This window comes from Galleria mellonella, unplaced genomic scaffold, assembly GCF_026898425.1.
Source record: "Galleria mellonella isolate WM207_F2 unplaced genomic scaffold, CSIRO_AGI_GalMel_v1 utg38, whole genome shotgun sequence".
NCBI lineage: Eukaryota > Metazoa > Arthropoda > Insecta > Lepidoptera > Pyralidae > Galleria > Galleria mellonella.
Window position 1 is genome coordinate 5868795 of NW_026442090.1, and position 23637 is coordinate 5892431.

General features: G+C 37.7%; 1 protein-coding gene across 6 annotated transcripts in view; it reads left to right on the forward strand.

Annotated features, from left to right (window-relative positions):
* Nucleotides 1-23637, forward strand: part of LOC113522858 (cyclic nucleotide-gated cation channel alpha-3) — a 168341-nt gene that overhangs the window by 83976 nt on the left and 60728 nt on the right. For 5 of the 6 annotated variants that reach the window (XM_031914005.2, XM_031914006.2, XM_031914004.2 and 2 more), the window contains one exon: nt 9370-9513. The exons of the other annotated variant lie outside the window; for it this stretch is intronic. In XM_031914005.2, coding sequence (XP_031769865.1) covers nt 9370-9513 — 144 coding nt within the window. The remainder of the gene's footprint in view (nt 1-9369; nt 9514-23637) is intronic. 6 annotated transcript variants of the gene reach the window in all.

Below are 23637 nucleotides of genomic sequence, written 5' to 3' on the forward strand. Positions count from 1 at the left end.
TTGCGAATGTTAAAATATGTGATATAAATGGAACATAGACGGCCGTATCTTTTGATTGCGTCAATTTAAAAGCTTGATTTCTTACTGCTTTAAGAGATTGCAGAATTGAGTATATGATATTAATTTCATCTCGATACCTCCACGCGTTAGCAAGAAAAAGTGTCTTGACTATAAGGGTTCCGATTTTTCCTTTGGAGATACGGATCTCTAAAAAATGGCAATTTCAGATGATTTTCGATCTACCGATATATTCATCGTTGGAAGATATCTCTTTCGTCTCTCAAGTTTATATTTTATTTTCAAATACATATATGATAAATGTTTTGGGGTAAAATGTATGTCTATATTAGATATACCGGTTTGATGGATTGATATGATAATATGACTGAATTCAATTTGTCTTTTTCTGCGTCATCAAATCATTGTACGTTTTCCTATTTCGCCTATTTCTTCCTTTGATTAAATTTCCGCGACATTCGCAAACAAGCGTGACTTTGTATCTATATAACAGAACTTCAGCGGTTGCTGTATCAACATGATATCTAAGTTACTGTATAGACAATGTTTTCTTAGGAATTCCAATAGAAAGAATAAGTGCCTTTGTTTTTTTCTTTGGGTGCGCCATATTGACAAATAGGCATTTGGCAAATATAATATGTATAAAATTATTTTATATATATATTTCATAGGTTTCATACTTAGATTATATAGATATAGTGTCTTCATACAAATGCTTCGAGAAACGCGGGTCAACTTTTTCGTACAATTTTGCGTGATAATTAGTGATTATTACAACTTCTATATTAATTTTGTTTTATAAATTCTGTACATTTTTAATGCGCAAAAAGTCATTTATTTTATTAAATAATTAAACATAAATACGTCAAGATACGATATAAGATATTGTGTACGTAAGTATATAGAAAATAAAAAAAAAAACGAGTCAGGTAATTTGACAATTACTGGCAAAAAGTTGACCCTTTTTAAGACTCGATGCTCTATCTATATAATATAAAGTTCCATATTATAAAAGTTTATAAATGTTTCTTAAATTTTAAAATAATCAGTCTATCCATTAGGACTTTTTTTAACAAAATTTAAAAGAAGGATATTTTCAACTCGACTGCATTATTTGCAATATCGCCGCCAATAAAGTTTTTCATATTTATTACAAATGTTTGCATTCACGGAGGTACAAGTTACATGTGAAATTGGACTTAATTTTGTACTTTATATTTTCGAAAAAAGAACTAATTATATCTGTACTTCTAAACTAATGTTATAGGGAGAAAAGATTTGTTTGTTTATAATGGATAAAGTTATACACAATTCAAGCGATATTTTAAAATTCTTTCACTTACAGGTTACAATATCAGCGAATAACATAAGCTAAAATTATTTTTGAAAATTCTGTCTACCCATGCGAAGCCGGGCTAGTAAATAGTAAAAATATTATTATTTTGTCTTTTCTAATAAGTTAATATCCAAGAATTATAATTAACTTCATATCTATTTATCATGAGTAGTTGCTGAAATACAACGTTATTAAATTAACGAATTATTGCGTTATTAATTAAATTTACGAATCATCATTTTACTTTTTTTATTATAGAAACCGCAAAAATAACAATTTGAATTAAGAACCTCTCTATTAAAAAGCTAGCTGAAAATATCTTTAAGTATAGGTACGTGGCGTTGTGTAGGTAGGTACAAAATTTAAAAATCGAAAACAATTATCGTTACCGATGACTATTGAATTACGTGATTAGGTTATCTGTATTTTCTGTGTATGTTCATGCAATATTTTTGGTACACGATTCTGTCTGAGCTATACGATGAATTTAGCCGGGGGCGTAGAGTGCTTCATGAAACCAATATTACTTGATATCTACCAAACTCAAATCTGTCAAGCCGCCACCAACGATAAAAGAGATATATTGTTCTTACGACATTTACGTCGTCTATGGGTTACTTCCATTTTTCTAACATCTCATTGACGTTAAAGACAATTATAAGTACATTTTGCTTTTCAAAAAATAGCGATTTCAATCGTAACAAAACACACTGATACGCGATGGAATGTTAAGTGGACAAATTAAATTGAAAACGATTGAATTTAGAAGGCGGAATCGTGTTTATAAATTGGTTTTGTTTTGAAACCAATAGTTTTTTAGTATACAAAAACCGGCATCTTAAATGTATCTATCTATAATATCTATATTTATATATCAACTACAAAAAGAATTATTAAAATCGGTCAGAATTGAAGACGTAATTGCGTAACATAGTCACAAAACTATAATAGAGACGAATGGACAACTTTTTTTAGTAATCAATGCTTAAAAATAAAAATATTTTAATTATCTATCAACATTAATTATCTATCATTTCATTATATTATCTGTTAACTTTTACCCGCGACTTCATCCGCGTAACTGGGATACGTTTCCTGACTAGGATAAAAAACCTATATAATTTTCCAACTCATATAGTACGTGTATACAAAATTTCATAGTGATTGGTTAAGGTGCTATAAGGCAATAAACAAACAAACCCATTTTCACATTTATAATATTAGTAAGGATTTATGTTGTCTATATTTATTCATAACAGGAATTTTATGTATTTACTATGTTTTTATGTTTACTTAGTTTTGTTTACTATGTTTTCCTTTATATATACATATATACATATGAACATCGATAAAAATGAACGTATATATATATATATATATATATATATATATATATATATATATATATATATATATATATATATATATATATATATATATATATATATATATATAATGTCCGTGAAAAATTCAGGTCTCATTTTTTTATTTTCCTATTTCATCTTTCTATAATAAGAGCAAGTAATATTATCACATTTATTTAGCTGTTTAGCCATGATTCTGTAGTCTCAAAAGTATATAAAATAGTTTTAGAGTACTTTATGAAAAAGAAAAATCTTTATAGCACGTTGTGGCAATCGCGCGAAGTCTCCATTAAGGTATCGTGAAGAGGTTCAAGGGGCTGTCTGTCGTTTGCTCAAGATGGAGTGGACCCTCTTTTTGAGTGCTGCTTTAATCATGAGAGCGTGGACTCGATGATACCTCACTGTTCACACATTTGAAGTATATGTAATGTAAATTCATTATAGAATAAAGAAAATAATTAAATAAATTATTTATTTATATTAAAGGAAATTTGCAGCGATAGTAGTAATTTTACGGATAAATACTAGTTAGTATATAAATAGCAATAAGCTAACACGGTCAGTTAACAATTTGTTATTAGATGTACCCACTTTAATTAATATAAATTAATAGTAATAAATAAATAAATAGATATTTTATTTAGTACCAACGCTGTCGCGCGGCTTCGCCTTCATAAATTAGAGCCAACACAAAGTATATCTTATTCTATGATATGGTCTGTCTTTGTACTTTTACTGCCTCATCTCACCCTTCAAACCTTTGTAATAGTCTCATCAAAAGGCGAAAGTTCACCCCTGTTGGTTTCAAACATGGTCGGTAAAATGTAATGAAGCTCCAACTTGCCTCGAAAATTATGGAAACAGCAATGTTTAGAATCTCACTGTATGATGAAATTCGAAATGATGATGCTACTAGAAGAATTAAAGTGAATGATATAGCTAGAAATGTTATCAAATTCAAGCGGCAATGGGACAGTCATAGCTATACTATAGTATAAAAAATTACATTTTGTTTATACCTTGAAGAACAGATAATTGATGGGAAACACTCATCAAGTATTCATCCATACAGATAAAAGTAGTAGAGGATGATCCCCTACTAAATGGGGTTACGTGTAATGACCTCAAAAGTGTTGCAGGGAATTAGTTAATGCAGGTGGCTCAAGATCGACTTAGGGCAGCCTATAGGGGAGGCCTATCTTCAGCACTGAGTAATAAATGGCTAAAATTATGTTGTTCATGAAATGCTCATGTAGTTTGCTTGTTTACGCGATTTTTCTTTCGATCATATTTATTATTTTAATAATCAGATATATAATACGGCAGCGAAATTTCATTAAATCTTCAAGTGAGGGTATCAAACTGGCACAATTGAGCCTGCGTTCTCTTGAATTTGAGCTTATTACGTCGCCGTATACTTTCTTTTTTGCAATTTACATATTTATTCCCTTTTACTGCGAGTCAAAATAACCTCTAAAGAAAAAGGGAAGTATTTCGGCGTATCTGTCAGCGCTTTAGTCTCTCCTCTAAACGCCACTAAACCTCGTGAGATATACGTTTCGCTCGGGGGATGTTAAGCCGGTATAGTAGGGGTGTCTCGAAATACACAAACCTTGTTTGACCTGACAGTAGTCGTAAAGAAGCAAATTAATTGTTGCTTTCGGGGAATAGAATTAGTTGAGCGTTAAGAAGATAGCGTTCGTCTTCATTGCGCAATTATATTGTTCACAATGATTTGATTGCAGGTAAACTATATTTTGAATGAAATGAAGTGTAATTTTTGTTTTTAATTTAATTATTATTATCAATTTTAAAAGTGTATATCATAAAATCTTAGCTAGTTGGTAAAATGCTAATTTATTAAACCGTTGCTGCCTGTGCAGATATTTTAAGCTAACTTTAACAACTTATTTTTACCCACGGCATTGATCAATAATTAAATTGTCTGATATTGAAAATATGTTCTTTTCAATTTGTTAAAAAACTGAACGTACACATATTTGTATAAATAATATCAACGTGAAAAGTTAAACGCCTTTTCAAGTCGTCATTCATAGTATGAGCAAGTGATCGACCGGACCGCGTCGCTTTGCGGCAATACAACCGATCAGAATTTTGAACGGTTTATATCTCATTTCACGGTACGACAGTTCGGAGGCGGCTTCTTTAGATGCGGTTCCAATGTCGCTCAGGGAAAACCAATTTTTACTGGTGGCCGCTCGTGTGCTACTAAGTCGATTCAACTTCAAACGAATTTTTCCCTTCTGAAAATCTCATATCTACATAACTTTTGAGATTACCGTTTCATTTCAGCGAATGTCCATTCTGGCATTTTTTATTTACTCTTTATTGACCACGTTTTATAAAGAAACAATAGGCGGATCTATGAATATCTTTTTCATTTTTTATTATCTTCTTTTCTTTAAATATGTTTATTGTTTCTTTCTTAAAAATTTTTATATAAAACCGTCTGGCTAATAAAAAAAGTAATATTCATAAAATAGCCTTCTCTTGTTATTTTTTTATTAGAGAGATATTAAGAGAAAGAAATTTGTACTCAAGTACTCATAGTAAGTGGAAAGTTAGGATATTATGATAAAGATTTGTTAATGTACTAGTTCTAGTTTGGTATCCAATTTAATATTGTAAAAATTCGGTATAGACTTACAAAATATTAAATAAGCTTACCGTATATAGAGAATCCACTGTTCTGACAGGTAGTATGAATATGTAACATTAATACTGGAACAAAGGGAGAGAAGCGGCTCAAAACGAGCCTATCGAACTGTGCGTAATATCAATTGTATTAAATAGAAGTACCTATCTACATTGTTTCTGGCCGCTATTTGATTCAAGCTGCTGAACAAAATATCCATGGACATAATATTAATAATAGGGAACATCCGTGGCTTTGTCTGCGTGGAATTCGATTGTTAATTATCCCACGGGGATGGATAATCCGGATAAAACGTGTCTCATTATGTTCAACTGGGATAATTTTCGTTTTCCCACAATTAAACCATATTGTCTAAATGTAAATGAAAATTATCCAAATCGGTCTAAAGTAAGTGTAACATTTGATACAAAAGATGTTTATTTCTTTACAGTAATGACATCACTTATAAAAATAAGGATTAAGATGAAGTGATACAAAACGTGGTCTTATTGCCAAGCAATCTCTTAAAAATTAAAGGATAGATGACAATTTACAATTAATATTCCATTAAAAACATAAAATGTAAAAAAAAAAAATACAATTTTTCTATTACAAAACGTTGTGAGATCTCATGCTAAACAGAAAACTGATTATTTTAGTTAGTGCCTATGAAAGCACCTATTAATTTATGACCAACTTGGTCATAAATTGTTATTTAAACAATTATTTATCAACATTTATAATAACGTGATGGAGTGACGACCTGAAATGGAGTCAGTGGATGCAGGTGGCTCAGGACCGTTCTTTATGGCAGTCTATGGGGGAGGCTTATGTCCAGTAGTGGACGGATAATGGCTGAAATGATGATGATGATATATATTAACAGTATTCGTATTAAAGATATTTATTTTTATAATAATTATAATGAATACTTTATTCTTAAGTACACTGTTTAGCTTTATTTAGTAATCAAAATAGTCGATTTTGTATTATATTATTCTTTTATAATTATGGTGTACTTATTTTTTATATAATATTCACATTGATTGCATTTTTATAATTTTCCATATTCAAACGTATAAGAGTTGTATATATGGGAATCTATAACCAATAATATGTATGCATGGTGCCATATACAATTGCCACTACACCACACATATAAATTACTCCTAGATTCAGCATCTCATACAAATGCTGTTCCAAAATGCCAGATTATATCATAAAAACATATTTTACATACATAAAAGTAAAACAGATTTGTTGTATAAGTCATAGACTCATACGGTTTGGGTGGTACTGTTACTTTATATTATTTTATAAGCGACAGTTACTGCTTTTTATCAGGTGGTTCGCCACCTGTTTCCAGCAGAATAAAAAAGATGTAGCCCCATTGTTGTGACGTGGCCTGCTTTCGACTAGAAGAGGGAAATGGGTCATCTACTGCAAGGGCTTGATACGGATTGGATTGTTATTTGCGGCTAACTGTTCTGCAAGATATTTGAAGTTGTTCCAGTTCTCCATTCAGTGACTACAATCCCATCCGAAGGCTTAATAGAAAAATTCACTTCGTTTATTTAACTCTTTATTGTATGAACGTATAAAACTGATAATTACAAATATAAATTATAAGATTATAAATTGAAATTAAAAATAACGTTGTATAAAGCGGTAATCTCTTAGAGACTTCCTTTCGTCGCAGATTATGTAAGCTCTCTTTTTTAGTTTTTGGAGAATTGATAGATGATTTATGATAGATAAGATCGTAAATCTGTAATTATAATTATTATATGTATTGTTTATACAAAAAAGAAGAAAAGTTTTCGAGCAACCCCGTACAGGCAAACGAACTATAGGTAATGAAACACATTTATAGTTTAGCATGTGACACTACAAGGCGATGCGGCTTATTGTAGCTTAACCTCTCTGATTGATAACGACTAACAAGTATTAATGATTCAGCTCTTCACGGATGCATAGATATATCGCCAAATGTCGACTAAGTCAAATCTCTTACAAATATAGCTGTTTAAAGTTGCTGTCGCATGAAATGCCATGATAGGCTTATGGGACTTTTACGATGGTTTACGGCATCTGCAGATGTTACCATAAGTTTTTTTGGCAGTAACTGATAGAATCCCAAAAAAGTTTTATCGTGTGATTTCCATGAAAAGATATTGGATTTGATCTATTATTTGAAGACGAAGTTTCTGTGCTCGGTGTGAAGGTAGTACATGAATTACGGGAATAAATAAAGAGGGAGATGTGATGATTCAGCTTTTTGAAAATATTTGTTTAACTACCTGTCCATTTTCTAAGCAGAAACATATATAGAACTAGAACGCAATGTTATTTCAGGTTAATGTTACCTGCACACCTGTTCTCCTTTACAAGTGACAAACAAACCTATCGATAGGTACGTTGTCTCATACGCAGGCATGTGATAGAATGAGACGGCGACGTCCAGCGTTGTGTGTAGTCTTGTTCTTCGTATTACGTGCGCCAACGGACACGCACTTATCAATTTATAAAAAAAAACTGTACTCATTATTCATAATATTTAATATATACTCGTAAGTATGTTACTGTAGGGTAATCTGTTTATATAATAATTTAACTATGTAATTCTAACTTTACATGGTAAGTATATGGTATATTCTTTAGCAACATAAAGGTTGTAAGCCTCTTAGTAATAAATAGAAATTAAGCACAAGTTCACTCAGTTCATTTATTTTAGATATCATTCTATTAAATCATTATATTTACTTATTTTACTTTGTGTTTGATATATAATAAATAATATAACATAAATACCCAACTTTTGTTAATCCATTGACACTTATTTAACTATAGCTTCTTTAGGACTTCCATTAACAATTATTGTGATATATTTTATATAATGATCACGTGGTTTAACTATATTTGTTCACTCTTGATTCGTCGGAGAGCTCCGCTCTGTTCAACGGTTGGACAAGAAACGTCTCCCCACCCAAATAACAATCTTTTATATCCACAGGGCCGAATTCGAGTAAACAAGTCAGTGAGACCACGTATTCTTTTCATTCCTTTTTATTTAAGTATCATGATAATAAATAATTATAAAATCAATTAAAATATAAATAAGTGTTTTATATACATTACAAGAATAATTCATTACAAAATTTAGTATAATAACAATATTAATATTTTATTAAAGTAATTAGTCTGATTTTTATTAATAAATTTAGGTACACACAAGATGTTTAAGAAAATTAATGTAATTTAAAATAAATATCTAACACACTCGTATCTATCGACAAACTCATTTGTCATTTGCCTCGATATTGAAATATTGACGCAAATTAATTTAAATATGAAAATTAAAAATGTATAATAAAAGGCTAAAATTATTAAAATTAAATGCAAAGATAATTTAGTAAACGAAACGACAAACATAGTAATTTCACAAAAGTTCTAATATATCAATATTAATGTTATATATATTAGTGGTTTGAAAATTCTCATTTTGTATTATATAATAATATATGGTGTTATAGATTAAGCGCAAATTTATATTACAGTATCATTATTAGAAAGTATTATTACTTTAAAATTAATGTTAGTTGCACCCTTAAATTATTAATGGTAATAACATATACATAAACATCGACTATTCCCAGTTATAATAATATAGTAAGTATGATATATATTAGTGCACGTTACTGTTTGTTCTTTCCTATTATATATCTACCTGTTTTTTTTTTTAATTTTTGTAATAAGACCATAATAATTTTATACATTTTTCAATAAGTATGATTATTTGTTTGGGCAACCCTTGATATGTTTGTGCTTAATATATATAACACCATATATTACCACATATATTCATAGTAACCCGAACTATGTTATTTATATCAGTAAAATCTTCCCACAGGTCAAAAGTACACTTTTGATCCGTTGAAAACCACTAACATACTCTAACATTTTTTTGTTTATTCACGTGACCTTTTATTGTTTAGATTAAAATTGCTGGGTACTAGCGGAGAAGCGCCGCTGCTGAGCGGGTGGCGTAGTACGCCGCACACGCCGCATGCCTCCGCCACCCCTGCGCCGCACCACTCACACAATCACCTCGCACCGCCCCACTGCAACGGCACAGATAGGTACCATACAATCGAATGTTCTAGTATGTGGTACATGAAAATATACTGCAAATATTTCTATTTTATTTGTCTTTTACTGTCATTTATACTGCATGTTATAAGAAGCCAGGCAATAAGTATTTGAGGCATAACCCAAGATACGCCCAATGGTTTCCGTTTAATAGTGTATGAGGATATTTCAACCTTACAAAATATTTAAAATAAATGAACAAATTTAGGAAAGTCCTTTTCCTAATTTGGCCCGACCGAGGATCTAACCTGGGCCTTCATTTATGCAAAGCACTCGCATACTACTGCATCGTAAAGATCATCACCATATGATATTTTAAATAAAATATTTATAAAGTTATTAACTGTTTGCTCGGAAGCCCTGTTCTTCCATTCTTTTCGAAATTTTGAAAAATATTCTCTTACTCTACGTTTACATTGTAGAAGACTATTAAAAATTATAAGTCGGTACAAAATAGTATTTTTATATGTATTTCAACAAAACACCTTTTAAATAAATGCATTTATAGTTTAGTTAATAAATATTGTATTTATTTGATAATCTATAGATTTCAGAATTAGAATTCATTTATTTGTTAGAATAAGGTGTACTTTTTAGGTGTTACATCACAATCGGAGGAAAATTATAGTCCAATCTTATTCTGCTAATATATTGTAATTAATTTTAATGCAATATACAATCTTTTTTAGAATATATATTTGCAGTATATTTTTAAACACCGTTTCTAATTAGCAAGGGCCTGTTTGTTCAAGCCATAATATAATTATAGTATTGTTGATCTTGCCAAATATACTAGAATATGCAATATTAGCAACTCATGAAACCCTATTTAATAACCTCACATAACCCTAATAATGCATTTATTCGTTACTGTTTAGTCGGCATCGTCAATATTATCCTATTATTTCAGCCGTTAACCGTCCACTGCTGGACATAAGTCTTCCCCATAAGGAGAGTTTGCCAGTAGTTGCCACGCTTAACAGGCGGGTTGGCAACCGTAGTTAGGCTTTTAGATATGTTTTAATAGGGACGCTGCTGTTCATTTTTCATCCGGCCTTCGTCGCCTCTTACGACACCCACGGGAAAATTAGGGGCGACCCATTCTATACCGGGGCACACACGGTGAATATTATCCTACTTTTGCTATATTATTCAATTCAATAATTTTAATACAAAATCAGAAAAAGAAAACAGAATCAGTCCTAGGACTGCACGTCAGAAGTGAAAACTTCTTAGCTCTATAACAAATAGAACATATTATTAAAAAAATTAAATAAATATTATATACGAAATTTATTAAAGAAATTTTCACTTAAAAAAATAGAAAAGTTTTTTATTAGTAGGTTTCTTTTTGAACCAAGGATTTTGTAAGAGGTGACTATGAGCCAAAGAGAAAATTAATTAAATACACCCGTATAAGAGATAATTTGCAATGTTTTCTTGTAATGGGAGAGATTCATGCCCATAAGTGAGATGTTAATTTCGTGTTATTTAATTATGTGAAATTGTGTAATGAAAATTTTGAAATATATAACAACCTATGTAAGTTAGCCTGTATTTTATAATACTCGTACATACATATATAGTATAATATTAATAACAATATAATAATATTTGATTAATTTAAAAATTTGAAGATATCTTTAATTTTTGCATCAAGTATGAATTAGATTTAAATGTAGCATATTATACGCTACTTGGAGTATTTTTAATATATTTTATTTCCTATGAATACTGTATCCGTCTAACTAGCTTTTCTTCAAATACCGTAGTGGGTATAGTAAGCTATCCTTAAAAGATATACATGTGCCAACGCAGATCTTTTTATAAACCTATAAAAGAGAAACAATCATACAACACCATACAATGTTTTGTTATATCTCAAATGGATTAGCCAGTTTTTTCCACGAAAACTCCCAGACGCTGGACTGCTTGATTTTTAACAATATCTTCAACAATTATCGACATAGTTTAATCAATTTACATAAAACCTTAACGAATTATATAAGTACCTACACCTTCTCCAGGAATAACTTTACTTATAAATATGAAAATCCGTAGTTTTTGAGATTATCATGAACATACATATAGACAGACACGACGGCGGACTTTGCTTTCAACCGACTTCAAAAAGAACGATGTTCTTAAAACGGTTGTATTTTTTAACTCCGTCAGAGTTATGAGGTTACAAACATAAAAAAAATTATATTTGATAGTTTATTTGGAAAATTATCTTTTATTATCTAAAAGGGTATGCTCAAAATCGGTTCACTTTAATTTTTAGATTAAAATAACTTAATAATATTTATTATTTTTAATTAGTATTAATATTATATTTATAATTATAATCTTATTTATATAATATGTAGCGATATTATACAGTAAGATAAATAACGAATTAGTCCTATTAGTCTTAGTTCTCAGGAATGGTAATGCATGTAGACTATCATAAGCGACACAATATACTCCCTCATGTCCATGGTACTGTTCATGTCTATAGGCGACGGTTATCACTTTCCATCAGGTGGGCCGTCAGCTTGTTTGTCATTTTAAGTTATATAAAAAAAAAAGATACCATTTCTTTATAACTAGTGTTAATATTTATTACTAATAACACCACACAGAATAAGGTATGTACATATCTATTATTGGTTTATTTTTTTGTAATATAAATTTGTTTCTAGGAAAAAAATTCTGAGGCTATAAATTAACATAACACTCATTTTAAGGAATGAATTTGGTTAGTTATGATACTGTATAGTATAGGAAATAGAAAAAAAAAAAATACACTATCTAAGTAACTATAAAACCCGTCAATAAAATTGTAGCATGTCAGTTGTCAGAGTACAGTATTGAAGGAGGGAAAGTGCGGGGGATAATCTTTAGATAGTTTCTTGAGTCAGTGTTACTTGGCTTGAATAACAAATAGCTTATTTTGTTGCTACGACCATGATGTAGGTACGACTGAGTAAGGGAGCGATCGTACAATGTCGAGATCTAAGTGCTATTGCCTTGTTCACACACATGTTCTCAAATGGATAGAAATAATATTCTATCCTAATAAATTATAAAATAGGTTTTAATGAGTCTGATTTCATTCAATTATATTAGGTAATATTTTTCTATACTTGTTTGAATAGTTTTGACAACTAAACATGTATAATAAAAGAATATAGTAAAAGGAGAAATATTATGATAAAGAAATAAAAACTAATACACATTCATGATAATTATGAAATAATTACCTTTTACCCGCTACTTCGTCATCGTGACTATTCACTATTCTATATAGTCGTATATATAGTATTTACCTATCCTATTTAAGAGCTGCGCTCTTGTCGGTGGAGCTCTTGTCACTCACTACGATTTTCAGCGAGTCTCTTCACCTCTTGATACGACACGACACCAACTATATATAGTATGTATATACAAAATTAAATAGTGATTAGTTAAGCCGCTAAAAGATAATAAACAGACTTACTTTTACTCTTATTATATTAGTACGGATGCCAAGAATAATAATAAGAAACAAAACTTAGGAGAAGGTAAAAAAGTTGTTTGTTACCTTATAGCGTCTTTAGCGATCACTGTGAAATTTGTGCTATATGGGAAAAGGATATAGGTCTTTATCTTAGTCGTCGGAAGAAGTCGCGGGTAAAAGATAGTATACTATAAATTGGAAGAAACAATAATATGTTATTTGTTTTTCTTACTTTTTATTAGATGGTTAGCCAGCCTCGTTATTCTAAGTAGCCTTTGCGTGAAAAAGTAACAAACATATATACATATATAGTATAGGACAGTTTGATTTATATTTTAATACTTGACCTGTTATACAGTGTAATACAAGTGATTGTATTATGCAGGTATCAAACCTGCGACCATCATGAACGGTGTGGACTGCCGTTCGGTGAGCGTGGACTGTAGGGGCGTTGGTTCAGGCTGGAGTGAAACCCAGGGATTACTATTCTGAAGCCTCCGGTACCGTCTGAAGAGAGTATTTTTTCTTCTTGTCCTATTTCTTCTCGAGTGTAGTGCGTCGCTGCCCGGAAGCGAATGCCGCTCGACGGGAGGCGGCCTATCTTTATACCCGCCCGCTCGCACGATAACGTTTCCAACTCGCGATAGCGATCTGTGCGAGCGGGACGGGGCGAAAATGAACGAGACGCGTGTCTCTTCAGATCGGTACTCTATAGCGTCTATTTATTTATTTTATTTCAATTTACAATTTCTTAATTCTATTTATTATTACAATTTCTATTCGTAGGTAATAACGACAACACGCAAAGGAATACTTTATTTAACTTACACTATCTTAAATCTATGTAAATCTATATAAAATAACAGAATACAGAAACGATTAACTAGGGACTTAACAACTATAAATTACGATATATACAAATAATGTCGCGAACATAATCTCCCGCCGCAGCTCTCGTAGCTGGAGTTAACTCGTGTTCGCGTCGCTCGATGTCGATGTGGGCAGTATGATCAGCTTCTTAGTGGGTCGCCGTAGGATGCCCTTGTTCGTCCGCACGTCGACTGCTCGAACCTCGCCGTCTGGTCCAGGGTAGGTCGCCACCACCACGCCTCGCGGCCACGTGTTGCGAGGCAAGGTCCCATCAGCTATTAGGACCAGGTCGTCCATTTTGATGGCTCCGTGTGTAGCTCGGGGCTCCCGCCGGTGTTGCAACTCGGGTAGGTACTCCTTCACCCACCGGTTCCAGAAGCAGTCAGCTAGCCTCTGGCTGGCACGCCACTCCTTGTGTCCCGCCGCGTCGCTCTCTGTGAAGCTGCCTGGCAGTGGGACGCGCGATGGACCGCCCAATATGAAGTGATTGGGGGTTAGGGCGCTGTCGTCGTCTGCCGATGTTGACACGTGGGTTAGCGGTCGACTATTGAGGGTGTGCTCGACCTCGACCAGCAGAGTGTGGAGGACCTCTTCCTTGGGGGCCCGCTCGTTCAACGTGGCGGCTAGTGCGGTCTTCACGCTACGCACCAGCCGTTCCCACGCACCTCCCATGAAGGGTGCGCTCGGGGGAATGTAGCGCCACCGGATGAAATGGACTGATGACTCTTCTTGGATGGCTTCCTCGGCTGCTTTCTTCAGTTCGACGTCAGCACCTTTGAGGTTGGTGCCTTGGTCGGACCATAGCTCAGTGGGACACCCTCTGCGGCTTATGAAGCGCCGCAGGGCCATTATGGCGGAGTCCGTGCTGAGGCTGCCGGCGATTTCTAGGTGGACTGCGCGCGTCGTTAGGCAGGTGAAGAGCACTCCGTATCGTTTCTGGTGAGTGCGGCCCACTGTCACGGTCATAGGCCCGAAGTAGTCTAGGCCGGTGAACGTGAACGGTCGTTGATGATGCGCCAGCCTGCTATGTGGATGGTTGCCCGTTGATGGCTGCGCCGGTCTTGCTCTTCGTAGGCGGCACAGCTGACACCTCTTCAGTTCACTGCGGACGGCGTGTCGTAGGCGCAACACCCACAAGTGTTGTCGCACCTCGTTCGTGGTGATCTCGAAGCCGCCGTGGTGAAGTTTCCGATGCACCCATGCGATGTATAGGCGCACCCAGGCGTGGTTTCCGTCGACGATGGGGGCTCTCGTTGCTCGGCTGACAGATCGGCGGCGGCCGCTATTCTCGATCGAAGTCGCAGAATGTCGTCGTTGTCTATGACGACCGACAGCTGTATGAGTCGACTGGATGACGGCAGCTGTTTTCCATGTTTCAATACTGCGATTTCGTTGCCGAACGCCTCTTGTTGTATCGCGCGAATCCATAGTCGTCGCGCGCGATCTAGGTAGTGTGTGTCTATGGGGATGAAACACACAGATGAACTATTGCTGTTCTTGATTTTCATCTTCGTCTTCTCTCTATCGACTTTCTTCGTGCGGGTCCAAGTGGGGTCGGCGCTCTCTTTCTTCTTGTTTCTTTTTCGGATGGCGGTACAGCGTTGACTGGTCGGTCGCAGGAGGTCGATGAACTGCAACACTCGTGCTGAACTGCGAACAAGTTTCAACCAATTAGAAAAACGTGACGGATCGGGTAATGCTATAGACAACTGCGTCGCGTTCTGTAGCTTGTGTACGCGTTCTTCTCCCGTTTCCGCTTGACTATCGTCGCTCGTACTATCTTCACGCGGCCACTGGTCTTCGGGAAGGTACAGGAAGTCCGGCCCACGGAACCATCTATGCTGCGAGCCGAAGTCCGTCGGTGGGTCGCGTGTGGCGTCGTCTGCTACGTTGTGCCGCGTCGGTATCCATCTCCACTCGTTCGTCTTCGTTTCTTCGACGATCTCGGCGACTCTATGCGCGACGAACGGCTTGTATGCGCGAGGACCGGTGCGTAGCCATGCGAGCACGGTGCGTGAGTCCGACCAGTATACTCGGCGAGCGGGCTTCAGGTCGTGTTCTTCGACTGCCGTGCGCGATAGGCGACACCCGAGGACGGCCGCTTGCAGCTCCAGTCGCGGTATCGTGGTCACCTTGCTGAGTGGGGCCACTCGTCCCTTTGCCGCGATCAGCGACACGTGGACCTCGCCGGTCGCGCTTACGGCCCGCCAGTACACGGCACAGGCGTACGCGTCCGAGCTGGCGTCGACGAATGTATGCAGCTCCGCTGTATCGGCCGTGGCTACCTCCGGGTAGCACCGCGGCACCTCCAGCGCGGACAGCCGTCGCACGTGGTCCATCCAGCTCCGCCAGGCGTCCGCTTCCCGTGGTTGCAGCTCGGTGTCCCAGTCGATACCGGTACGCCACGTCTCCTGGAATATCTTCTTCGCCTGTATGGTGATGGGAGTGGCGAGGCCCAGTGGATCGAACAGCGACATAATCGCTCGTAGCGCTTCCCTCTTCGTCGGCGTCTGTTCCCCGCTGGCTATCTGTGGCGGAAGCTTGTGTCCGTTGAAGTTGAAGCCTAAGGTGTCTTCAGAAGGTCGCCATACCATCCCCAGTATCTTCTCCGCGTCGAGTTGTACCACGCTGTCCCCGCCGGTGTCGGAGAACGCGGCGCGCACTTGATGCGAGTTCGACGCCCACCGTTGGAGATAGTAGTTGGCTCGACCGTGGATCTGTGCGACCTGTCTTGAGACGCGTACGGCTTGCTCTTCCGTGTCGAAGCTGGCGAGGTAGTCGTCGACGTAGTGGTTCATGACCACCGCCGTTGCTGCCTCCGGGAACTCTTCCTTGTACTGTTCTGCGTTCTTGTTCTTGACGTAGATCGCTGTACACGGTGACGATGTTGCGCCGAATATGACACTCTTCATCCTATATTCCACAGGTGGACCCTCTCGTCGATCTCCTCGCCACAGGAACCGTTGCATGTCCCTATCTTCTTCCCGTATGGTGACCCGCATGAACATGTCCTTTATGTCCGCCGTGACTGCCACCCGTCGTTGCCGGAACCGCATGAGGACCCCCGGTAGCGATTGAAGTAAGTCGGGGCCCGGCAGCAGCATGTCGTTCAAACTGATGCCCTTCGTCTTGGCTGCTGCGTCGTGCACGATCCGCAGTTTCCCCGGTTTCTGCGGGTTGATGACGGCGAAGTGTGGCAGGTACCACACCCGTTGGGAACTCCGTGGCGGGGCGACTTCGGCATACCCGTTCTTGAGTAGCGTGTCCATTTGTTGTTCATACCTCTTCTTAATTTCTTCATTCTTGTCGAGTTTCCTTTCGACCAGTTGGAGACGTCGCATTGCCGATTCGTAGTTGTCCGGCGGCACAGGGTCGTCCTTCTTCCATAATAACCCCGTCTCGTATCCTCCCGCCGGTAACGGACGAGTTTTCTCCTCTAAAATGCGTAGGGCGCGACGTTCCTCTTCATTGTAAGACTTCTTCGGTGCGATTCCCAGCGATTCGAGCGCGAAATGTTGCTTCATCATTTCTTCCATCGATTGTTCCTCTTCATGTGTCGTCACTATGTGGCTGATTCTGTGCACCTGCTGTCTTGTCCTGCCGCGACTCGTACCGTGCAGTACCCATCCCAGGTCGGTGAGTGATGCGACCGGCTGCGTGTCGGATCCTCTTCTGACTTCGTGGGCCAGCAGTAGGTGCCAGTTGTCTTGCCCCAGCAGTACCGTCGGTTTGCCCTCTTCGTAGACCAATTCCCTCTCTATGTCCCGCAGATGTGGACAGCCCTTGATGACGCTGCGTGGTACCGACTGCGGTGATAACTGCAGTCTGTCCATCGTCCGTGCCCCCACTGTGTATTCTTGTGAATTCCGCCCGCGGATCTTGAAGTGAACACGCGTCGATTGAGCTGCGTTGATCCGCGCCCCGGCCACACCTTCCATGTAGAATGGTGCGGGGGGACCCGTAGCACCGATTCGCTCCGCCACCGTCGTCTCGATGATGGTGCAAGTCGACCCGTCGTCCAGTAGCGCGTAGGTGTCGCACGTTCCCGTGGGACCGGTGACTCGTATCGGCAGGATCTTCAGGAACGCGATCTTGTCGTTTTCCCTTGCCGATGCGGTGACTGCGGCGGACTTGTCCTCGACGACGTGTGTTGTCACTTCATTCTCCGGCTGTTGTCGCGTGGTGTGCAGCAGAGGGTGATGAGTCTGCGTGCACTCATCTACTCCACATCTCTTGCTCTTGCAGGCGTGGCGAAATCTTCTCACTTTGAGGCAACGGAAACACAGCCTATGAGTCTTCGCTAACTCCCATCTCGCCGATGTGTCTGCTTCCTTCATCGTCTTGCAGTCCGATGGAGCGTGTCCCTCTCGTCGACACATCGGGCACGGTGGTGTAGCGGGTTTCTCCTGCGTCGTGTATGTCTTCGCCGTCTTCCTAGGAGCGGACTCCCGCCGGTCTTCGGACGGTATCTCCTCGGCGGGGGCGAAGTTTCCACATCGTGCGGCGGTCCTTTGCAGGAACTGAGAGAGTGTTATGAGGTCCGGTTGTCCCTCCGGTTGGTCGTTGGCGAAATCGTAGTACTTGAAGCGTAGTACCGACGGCATCTTCTCTGTGACGTTTCTCACTATTTCTTCGTTGTATAGGTAGTGACTCTTGTTCAGCGCTCGTATCGTGGCGACGACATTCTGCACCTTGCTTGCGAAGAGGCAGACGTCTCTTGCGTTGTCCGAGAGTCGTGGTAGCGCGCGGAGTTTGTTCAGTTCGGCTGTGACGAGTGCTCCAGGGCGGCCGAACCTCGCGGCTAACATCTTCATCACTTCTTCTGCGGTCGTAGACCCGACGAATAGGGAGCGTGCCGCGTCCTTTGCGGCCCCCTTCAAACTTCTGCGCAGTCTTGCTAGGTTCTCTTGTTCTGTGAGTTGACTTGCGCTCTCTTCATAGGCCATCTTCCATGGTAACCACTCGCTCGACGATCCATTGAAGACTGGCAACTCGGTGACTCTTGACGCTGTGGAGGGCAGTATGTTGCGAGCGGCCATCTGCATGGCGATCGCAAACTCATTACAATCGATGCCCACCTTCAGCACCGGTTCTTCTTTCTTCATCGACTGCATCGCTGCTGCTATCGTAGGCATGGCGGCATGTGGGTCAACGTGGCGTGCGTGGTCCCGGTGAAGTGCGTCGCTGCTCGGCTGTGGCGGCGGCGCTCTCGAATCCTCTTCAACGGGTCTCGATGGGACGAACCCCTGACGCTTGCCGGTGACTTCTTCTATCTCTGGTACATGCGGCTCCATCGTGAGTGCCAGCGTGCTTCGATGAACCCAATCCGACGTTCGTTCTCTTCTGACGGTAGCGTCGTCGTCTTCTACTTCCTCGTCGTCCTCTGATTCGGCTTCCAGGGCGGCGACACGTGCAGCAGCCAATTCCACCTCCTTTCGAAGTAGCTCCTCCCGTGCCTTGGCCAGAGCCTTCTTCTTCTGCGAGGCCGTGGTGCGAACCGTGCGTGCCGTGCCGTGCTTCGGTTCCTTCTTCCTTGCTGTCTCCTCTGTCGTTCCTGTGGCTTCGGTAGTCTCCGTGGCTCCTGTGGTCGTCGTATCGCCGGACGTATTCGTAGTCGATGTGGTGGCGGCGGTAGACGACGTGGCAGCGACAGAAGGCATTCTGACAGCCGCAGACGACGTGGTGGCAGCAACGGACGGCGTGGCAGCGACGGACAGCGTTCCGGCGGTCGTAGTCGACGTGGTGGCGGCGGACGTTGTGGCTTCGGTGACGGCGATTTTTTGTTGCGACGACTTCATGTTTCTCGTAGTCGGCATTTCAGCGATCCGGCTTCAGAATGGTCTTCCTCCAGCGATCCGGCTTCTCGATGTACCAACGGTGTTCCTCCAGCAATCCGGCTTCTCGAAGGACCACGATGAACGGTGTGGACTGCCGTTCGGTGAGCGTGGACTGTAGGGGCGTTGGTTCAGGCTGGAGTGAAACCCAGGGATTACTATTCTGAAGCCTCCGGTACCGTCTGAAGAGAGTATTTTTTCTTCTTGTCCTATTTCTTCTCGAGTGTAGTGCGTCGCTGCCCGGAAGCGAATGCCGCTCGACGGGAGGCGGCCTATCTTTATACCCGCCCGCTCGCACGATAACGTTTCCAACTCGCGATAGCGATCTGTGCGAGCGGGACGGGGCGAAAATGAACGAGACGCGTGTCTCTTCAGATCGGTACTCTATAGCGTCTATTTATTTATTTTATTTCAATTTACAATTTCTTAATTCTATTTATTATTACAATTTCTATTCGTAGGTAATAACGACAACACGCAAAGGAATACTTTATTTAACTTACACTATCTTAAATCTATGTAAATCTATATAAAATAACAGAATACAGAAACGATTAACTAGGGACTTAACAACTATAAATTACGATATATACAAATAATGTCGCGAACACATCAAAAATTAAGGCAGTGCGTTACACTGATACATCACCAAGGTAGTCAAAATGTTCATTTAACACGTTAATTAGATTTTGATCTGTTTGAATACTATCTTATTTGTCGATGACGAGCCAATACGTTTTCATAATTAATTTAACACCCAATTATCATATCGAATTACAGAACACACGTAGTAATAATTTGAATACATATTATCTATTACCTTATTAATTGGAACAACGCGCACACGTAAATGTATTTTGTGATATAATTAAAAGGAGCTGTGGGTATTGTTTATTCAATGAATCGCAAAGTTCGTTCATTATTTTATTATTGAAATGAATTTTAATGAAATGTAAATTTATACATACTCGTATATATTTGTAATTAAATAAAACTACTTTATTAATTTATTTATGACTAGCTTTTTCCCGCAACTTTGTACGCGTAGGTGTTGGAAATAGGTACTCGTTTGAAGATAACGTTTTCCTTAGAGACTACAGTTTGGGGTTCTTCAAAAAGGCTATTAAGATTTCTTCAGAGTCAGCAACGCGTACGTGACACCCCTAGTGATGCAGGTGTCCATAGGCTACAGTTGCTGTGATTGCTTACTATTAAACGGGCTGTATGCTTATTTGTCACCTTTGTGGTATAAAAAAAGGATAAAACTTACACCAGTTAGACCTTCAGGATTATAACAGTGGAATCAGCATTCAATTTGGTGCAATAATTTTTACCTGATATTGGAACAATCTGTTTATATATCGCCATATAGTTCCAGTATGAAATAAGGCATCCCTTTCTTTCCCATAGGTGTCGTAAGAAGCGACTAACTTAATGGTCGAGGGATGGGTAGCAGCATTTTTTTAAAAACGTCACTAAAGCCTAACTGCGGTTGCTAACCCATTTGCTAAGTGTAGCAACTACTGGCAAAACCCCTAAATGATAAAGACTGTCTATATGGGAGTCCTATGTTCAGTAATGGACATGTACAGACATCATTTAGTTGCAATTTTATTAGTTCTTTTTACTGTGGTATTAATAAAATAAGATTTATCCACATTTATTATTATTTTAATAATGAAATAGAAAGAAAACACCACGATAAATTGAATTACGAATGATTAAATACTTGTTTATGTAGATAGATGGATATTGCGCTGGAAATATGTTGAACTAAAAAATGTAGTTATGCAGTAAGGCAGGCTCGTTGCTAAAAGCAATGTATGCTCGTATTGATTGTTTATTGAGTATTTTTTAATATGGTTTTAGCTAAAATATATAATATTAGCATTTCGTGCGACTTCGTGCACGTAGATTTCGAAATAGTCGAACTAATTACTTACGAGTACTTTTTTGTACCTCGAATTAATTTTTATTTGCTACCACGCGTCATGCAGTGCACTCACCCACGTTGTTTTCTAAAGATATTCTCAACTAATTCTTCAAATTACTTATTATAAAAGACAAAGATTATATACTTCTCATAGAAAAAGTAATAAAAGTATTTATTTTTTACAGATCTATTTCTTTTAACGCGCCACCTACCTACTTATGCTTTTCCTTCCATTCCTTCATTCTTTCCTTCATTTCCATTCCTTCTACCCAAAGGTTTTCTGGAAGAGATTGCTTGCATAAATCGTTAGTCACATGAGAATACATTATTTTCATGTGACTAACGATTTATGCAATGCATGTGAAAATAGCTCTTGAATGGCAGAATTTTTATTGACTTACTTGTTAATTTTATTATAATTATACTGTGTTCAATTTACACAAAGTCTTTATTTATTATAAACTGTATGATATTTTGATGTATAAGCTATAACATTGTAAAGTTTCATTAAAATCTATCCAGTAGTGTTTGCGTAAAAGGGTAACAAACCTCCGTACATTCATTCATTCTTACAAGGTAATAATAGCTATATTCCGCAGTTTTGTTTACGTGAATCAGTACATTAATTATCCTATGCGGTAAGTTAGTATTCAATTCAATTCAATCATTTATTGCTATTTCATGTTGTAACAATTTAGGTCTTAAGTTATTAAAAGTAAATAATCAACATGAACCCTGGAAGGGCACAGCAATAATATAACCGATCTCTGTAATAAACTTCATTTAAATCCGCTCATTAATTTTTGTATGTAAACAAACATTTATCCATCATTTATAATATTGTATTAATAGGATATTTTTTTATTAGACATTTCTTCACTTATATAGTGAAGAATATATTTGTAAAGAAGATATTTATAATGTTTACTTATTTATTTATACTTTAATGTACAGTGAAATTCTATGTACACTTGGCGGATTTAACAGCGGACTTGTTCCTGTGTTCTCTACCAGTCAATCATGGTATGTCGTAAAAGAACAATAATAAGAGGGAAACAAAATGTTTTTTTTTTTCTACGTAATACGATCGGATTTATTGGAGTCAACCGTACTTTTACATAAATTATGAGAAATACGTAGGTAGGTATGCAAATAGTTTTACGATTACGTATTGGAATGATAACAAGAGGAAATGTATTTGTATTTAGGTTATTATTTCACAAAACAAATCTCATATCTAATTTGCATACGAGGTACTGATTGTTTACATTGTACATGTTTTACATTGCTGTAATTTAAATATCTTTTGTTATCTTACAAAAATTAAATGTTTATCACTTAATTTAAACTTTTATATAAGTAAGTAGTTATATATTTTGTATTTAATAAAAGTATTTATTAATATATATGTTGCAAAAACTGATATGTAATATTACATAGTCAATAGTACACCTTATCTTACCCTCCCTAATAAAATGGGTATGTTTTTGAAATTTTAACTGTTTTCCTGTCTGTTTATCTGTCTGTCTATATGTTTATTCGGATATCACGCAAAAACTACTTCACTAAATTAGATATGATTTTCACAATTGCTTTCTTGAAGGCGTAACGTAAAATCTGGTGTATGTTTTATTTTGATATGCCATTTAGAAATTGTCCATTTCATTGGTTTTCTTATTTTTGAAATCTATGTGTGTGAAGTAGCAGGCAAAAAGCTAGTATTCATGTATTCGTAAACAGAGGCATCAACTGTACGGTGCAGGGCACTCATGGCGCTAGATATCATAATGTGACTAAAATAATGACCAAATCTTATTATCTGTTCAGCAAGCAGTGTCAGTTTTTCAGTTAAAATAATGGTGACGTACCTACCTAATTATTAAAAGAGTACCCACGAGGTTTTTTAGAAGCCAGCATCCCTGAATATATATTTACGCAGGCAGGTGTGAATGAAAAGACAGATCAGTTAGTCGTGATGAATACACCTGAAATTCAG